Source organism: Arachis duranensis, chromosome 9 (genome assembly GCF_000817695.3).
Source record: "Arachis duranensis cultivar V14167 chromosome 9, aradu.V14167.gnm2.J7QH, whole genome shotgun sequence".
NCBI classification, from domain to species: domain Eukaryota; kingdom Viridiplantae; phylum Streptophyta; class Magnoliopsida; order Fabales; family Fabaceae; genus Arachis; species Arachis duranensis.
Window position 1 is genome coordinate 7514804 of NC_029780.3, and position 5313 is coordinate 7520116.

Here is a 5313-nt window from a genome sequence, read left to right on the forward strand (position 1 = left end):
CCTCACACCTCACTTCACAATTCACACTGTTCTAGTATTCTCCCATTTTCAACCCAATTTAGAGAGAGGCCAAGCCGTAACCCTTGGCCGCCACACTATCTTCTTCTTCCTCCTTTTCCTTTTGCTCTTTCAGGTTCGTTATTCCCTTCAAAATTTCTCCATTATTTCTGTTACTTGTTTTCATCCAAACAGATCGGTATACGTTGTTTCTCTCTGTTGCTTTTTTTTATTCTCTCTTCGGTTTGCTACAGATCTGTGCTTTTAGCTCAATACTCGATTTATTCTGAGTTTCTTATTATTGTTCTTCTCTTCTGAGTTGTTTTGATTATAGTTTTGCGTGTTAAATAGATCTGTCTCTCTTGATACAGTTGTTATCCGTGTTTTTCCGATGTGACGTTCTTATAAGCTCTCTGTAGTTTTCAAGATCTGGTTTCGTTGTTGTAATTTCACTCTTTTGATTAGTAATACTTTTTCTTATTTATTTACTTTTTCTATTTTGAGTGATAGATTGTGGTTCGATATACTATATGAGCTTCGATGTTGCCTTTGACAAAGTATTTTTACTCGCGCTTTTTGAACCGATGACTTTTTCTTCGTATGTGTTTGAAACTAGGGATAGTTCCTTTATCTGTGTTAAGCGTATAATATGCTTTGTTAGATTGCAGCAGTGAACGATCAACTTTTTCCGTTTACCTTTAATTTCTTTTTGATGTTTCATTCTCTATAAATTAATGTATTCTTTTGTATTTTGCCTCTGATGTCTTACTGTTTAGCTAAGGATTTGGTGATTTTGGTATTTCAGCTTTGAAGGATTTTCTGTGTGTGGAAATAAAGACTAGACAAGATGGTAAGTTGATTTCTAACGTGTTTTTACGTTCAGTTTATTCATTTTCTCAGATGAGTTTGCCTAATATCTTATTTGTGATTTCTTTTATGTATTTACAGGTGAAGTTCACAGCTGAAGAGCTCCGTCGTATTATGGACTACAAGCATAATATCCGTAACATGTCTGTGATTGCTCATGTCGATCACGGTATGTATTGTTTAGACTTTAGTTTACCTTGTTTTGTTTACATTCTCTGTAGTGCACTTTCGAGATTCCATGATGTTCTCTCTATTTGTATGTAACATGTATTGGTATTTCGAGTTTGATGAAGTTGAAAAGTTGTTTTCATGATATATGAAATTTGTCCATTTTTTTTACGAAGTTATTCTATTACTCATGTGGAAACCACTAAGAGTTTCTATTTTAGCCTTGTTTTACCTAAAATATTATTTTCTATAAAAAGTAAGGAATATAGTTTTTAACTAAAACATATTGTTGCAAAACACAAACATATGTAGTTACACTTTTTAACGTTTTATTGTTGGATATTTGATAGAGAAAAATGTTTTGATTATTTATTTCAGTCTATTAATGCTCCTGGCATTTATTTATTTATTTTTTTAACATCAACAAATGCTTTTGTTACAACTGTTTTTCCTGTTTATCAGAGTTGCATTCTAATGTTTTGTGTTACTATATTAGCTTCTATGGTTATCTAATTGAACAACACTTTTATATGGCTTTTGAAACTAAATGCAGGAAAATCAACTCTCACCGATTCTCTGGTGGCTGCTGCTGGAATTATTGCACAAGAAGTGGCAGGTGATGTCCGAATGACTGATACCCGGGCAGATGAAGCTGAGCGTGGTATTACAATCAAGTCTACTGGTATCTCTCTCTACTATGAAATGAGTGATGAAGCCCTCAAGAATTACAAGGGAGAACGCCAAGGAAACGAGTATCTCATCAATCTCATTGATTCACCCGGGCATGTCGATTTCTCATCAGAGGTTACTGCTGCTCTCCGTATTACTGACGGAGCTCTAGTGGTGGTGGATTGTATTGAAGGTGTCTGTGTGCAAACTGAAACTGTGCTGCGACAGGCCCTTGGAGAAAGGATTAGGCCTGTTCTGACTGTCAACAAGATGGACAGATGCTTCCTGGAGCTCCAGGTGGATGGAGAGGAGGCTTACCAGACCTTTTCAAGGGTTATTGAGAATGCCAATGTGATCATGGCTACATATGAAGATCCATTGCTTGGTGATTGCCAGGTATACCCAGAGAAAGGAACAGTTGCTTTCTCTGCTGGTTTGCACGGCTGGGCTTTTACCTTGACGAACTTCGCAAAAATGTATGCCTCAAAATTTGGTGTTGATGAATCAAAGATGATGGAAAGGCTCTGGGGTGAAAACTTCTTTGATCCTGCTACAAAGAAATGGACCAGCAAGAACACTGGTAGTGCTACATGTAAACGTGGGTTTGTCCAGTTCTGTTATGAGCCCATCAAGCAAATAATCAACACTTGTATGAATGACCAGAAGGATAAACTCTGGCCTATGTTGCAGAAGTTGGGAGTTACCATGAAGTCTGATGAGAAGGACTTGATGGGTAAAGCATTGATGAAACGTGTCATGCAAACCTGGCTCCCAGCAAGTACTGCACTCTTGGAAATGATGATATTTCACCTTCCCTCTCCAGCTAAGGCCCAAAAGTATCGTGTTGAGAATTTGTATGAGGGTCCCCTGGATGATCAATATGCTGCTGCAATTAGAGCCTGTGATCCTGAAGGCCCTCTAATGCTTTATGTCTCTAAGATGATTCCTGCATCTGACAAGGGTCGGTTCTTTGCTTTCGGCCGTGTTTTCTCTGGGAGGGTGTCAACTGGTCTGAAGGTCAGAATTATGGGACCAAATTACGTTCCTGGTGAGAAGAAAGACCTGTACGTGAAAAGTGTGCAGAGGACTGTCATTTGGATGGGAAAGAGGCAGGAAACAGTGGAGGATGTTCCTTGTGGTAACACAGTTGCCATGGTTGGTTTGGATCAATTTATCACAAAGAATGCCACATTGACAAATGAGAAGGAAGTGGATGCCCATCCGATCCGAGCCATGAAGTTTTCTGTCTCACCTGTTGTGCGTGTTGCTGTTCAGTGTAAGGTTGCATCTGATCTTCCTAAGCTTGTTGAAGGTCTCAAGAGGTTGGCCAAATCAGATCCTATGGTTCTCTGTACTATTGAGGAGTCAGGAGAGCACATTGTTGCTGGTGCCGGTGAGCTTCATTTAGAAATTTGCTTGAAGGACTTGCAAGAAGATTTCATGGGAGGAGCTGAGATCATCAAGTCTGACCCTGTTGTGTCTTTCCGTGAGACTGTTCTGGAGAGGTCATGCCGCACTGTCATGAGCAAGTCACCCAACAAGCACAACCGTCTCTATATGGAAGCTAGGCCAATGGAGGATGGTCTTGCAGAGGCCATTGATGATGGCAAGATTGGACCAAGAGATGATCCCAAAGTCCGCTCCAAGATCTTGTCTGAAGAGTATGGTTGGGACAAGGATCTTGCCAAGAAAATCTGGTGTTTTGGCCCTGAAACCACTGGACCCAACATGGTGGTTGATATGTGTAAGGGAGTCCAGTACTTGAATGAAATCAAGGACTCCGTGGTTGCAGGCTTCCAGTGGGCTTCAAAGGAAGGTGCTCTGGCCGAAGAAAACATGAGAGCTATCTGCTTTGAAGTCTGTGATGTTGTCCTTCATGCTGATGCTATCCATAGAGGTGGTGGTCAGATTATTCCTACTGCCAGGAGAGTCTTCTATGCTTCCCAGTTGACCGCCAAGCCCAGGCTTCTTGAGCCTGTCTACTTGGTTGAAATCCAAGCTCCTGAACAAGCTCTTGGCGGTATTTACAGTGTTCTGAACCAGAAGCGTGGACATGTGTTTGAGGAAATGCAGAGGCCTGGTACCCCGCTCTACAATATCAAGGCCTACCTCCCTGTTATTGAGTCCTTCGGATTCTCCAGCACCTTGAGAGCTGCAACTTCTGGTCAAGCTTTCCCACAATGTGTCTTTGATCATTGGGACATGATGTCTTCTGATCCATTGGAGTCCGGATCCCAAGCTTCACAACTGGTCATGGATATCCGCAAGAGGAAAGGTTTGAAGGAGCAAATGACCCCCCTCTCCGAGTACGAGGACAAGCTTTAAATTGTTTTCTGCCATTCTATTTTGTGGCCTTAGTTGAATTTCTAACTATGAAAAAACTGTTATCTTAAGTTTTGTTATTCTGGTTTTGATCCGGAGATTGTTGTACTTGAATTATTTGTCTCTGCATCGATGAATATTGGTCTATGATTATATTGATGCTTGTCATATTACTTTTTATGAATTTTGCTTAAACAATGCCTTCCAGTAGTCGTGCAATTTTTTTGCTCGTGTTGGTGACTGATAGCCGAACATGGAATATTTGGATTTTTCCTTTTTAGGATCGAGAAATAGTCAGAATTTATTGATGAAAGTAATTTTATATAGGGATGTGTTTATGGTTTCACGAATAGATATTATGTTGTTTAGGGAAGTGAAACTCCAAATTTATCTTCAAACCGTTGAGGTTTATGTTATTTTCGTAGAAAGTACCATTCTTTGGTATAATTTTCAAGAGATTATGTTATGTTTTCATAAACAAGTTTTGTTAACTTATTACCACAAGTATGCAGCTTATTTCTTTTAATCTTTCTAAAAAGAATCCAAAACACGTATATTTTTACATTATTATCCTCGAGTTCTTCGGACGATTCTTCGAAGATCAATCTATTGAAACAAGTCATATTTCGAGACACATCAAATAACGAAACCGTTTTCATTTTTCATCATGTTCAAGATTTTGATAATTTGATGGAACAAAATGCAATTAATATTATCCGATTAGTGATAGAATCAGCTTAATAACATATGAATGTATTTTAGAGGTGGGAAGTGTGCGCATTCTAGATAGTGTTAATTATGATTTACGACAACTTATAAAAAAATTGATTGGAATCATTAGTAAGTTAGACGTCAGACATGTTTCAATCCATGTCGCCCACTCTATTATACATTCAAATATTGAATATGTCTCCTTCCTCAATCAGCTAGTCTTTGGTCAACAAATTGTTCGCTTAATTTACAACAATTATATTTCTATTATTATCTATTATGGAGATTGGAAAAAAATATACAAGGGAGATTAAAAAATATTTGGTATACAATTTTTTTAAATACCCTTTATTATAAATGATATATATCTTAAATTTAGAAATAACAATATATATTTTTACAAACATTAACAAGTATATAATGGTCAAGACAAGACCTCCTTCTTGAAATGCATGTCTTTGACATTTCCCCGACATTACGATAGCTTTGGACTTTGATTATAATGGTATTCCTCTTGTGAGGGATCCCTCTTAGTCTTATGCTTTCTTTCTTTCTTTGCGAAAAAGAAAAAAATGATAC

The 5313-nt window shown here is 38.2% G+C and overlaps 1 protein-coding gene across 2 annotated transcripts; it reads left to right on the forward strand.

Annotated features, from left to right (window-relative positions):
- LOC107464412 (elongation factor 2) lies at positions 1–4176 on the forward strand. Of its 2 annotated transcripts, XM_016083326.3 has the most exons (4): positions 1–133; positions 803–847; positions 946–1033; positions 1586–4176. In XM_016083326.3, exons 2-4 carry the CDS (start codon positions 845–847, stop codon positions 4024–4026), a joined length of 2532 nt encoding a protein of 843 aa, XP_015938812.1. In that variant the 5' UTR covers positions 1–133; positions 803–844; the 3' UTR covers positions 4027–4176. The 2 variants fall into 2 exon arrangements, with proteins under 2 accessions (XP_015938812.1, XP_015938811.1); XM_016083325.3 differs by lacking the exons at positions 1–133; positions 803–847 and having other exon boundaries at positions 934–1033.
- Positions 4177–5313: the final 1137 nt, after the last annotated feature.

Coding starts and splice junctions, on each gene's coding strand:
- LOC107464412 (XM_016083325.3), top strand. CDS start 934: ATGTATTTACAGGTGAAGTTCACAGCTGAAGAGCTCCGTCGTATTATG. Junction 1,034..1,585: donor GATTGCTCATGTCGATCACG/GTATGTATTGTT, acceptor AACTAAATGCAG/GAAAATCAACTCTCACCGAT.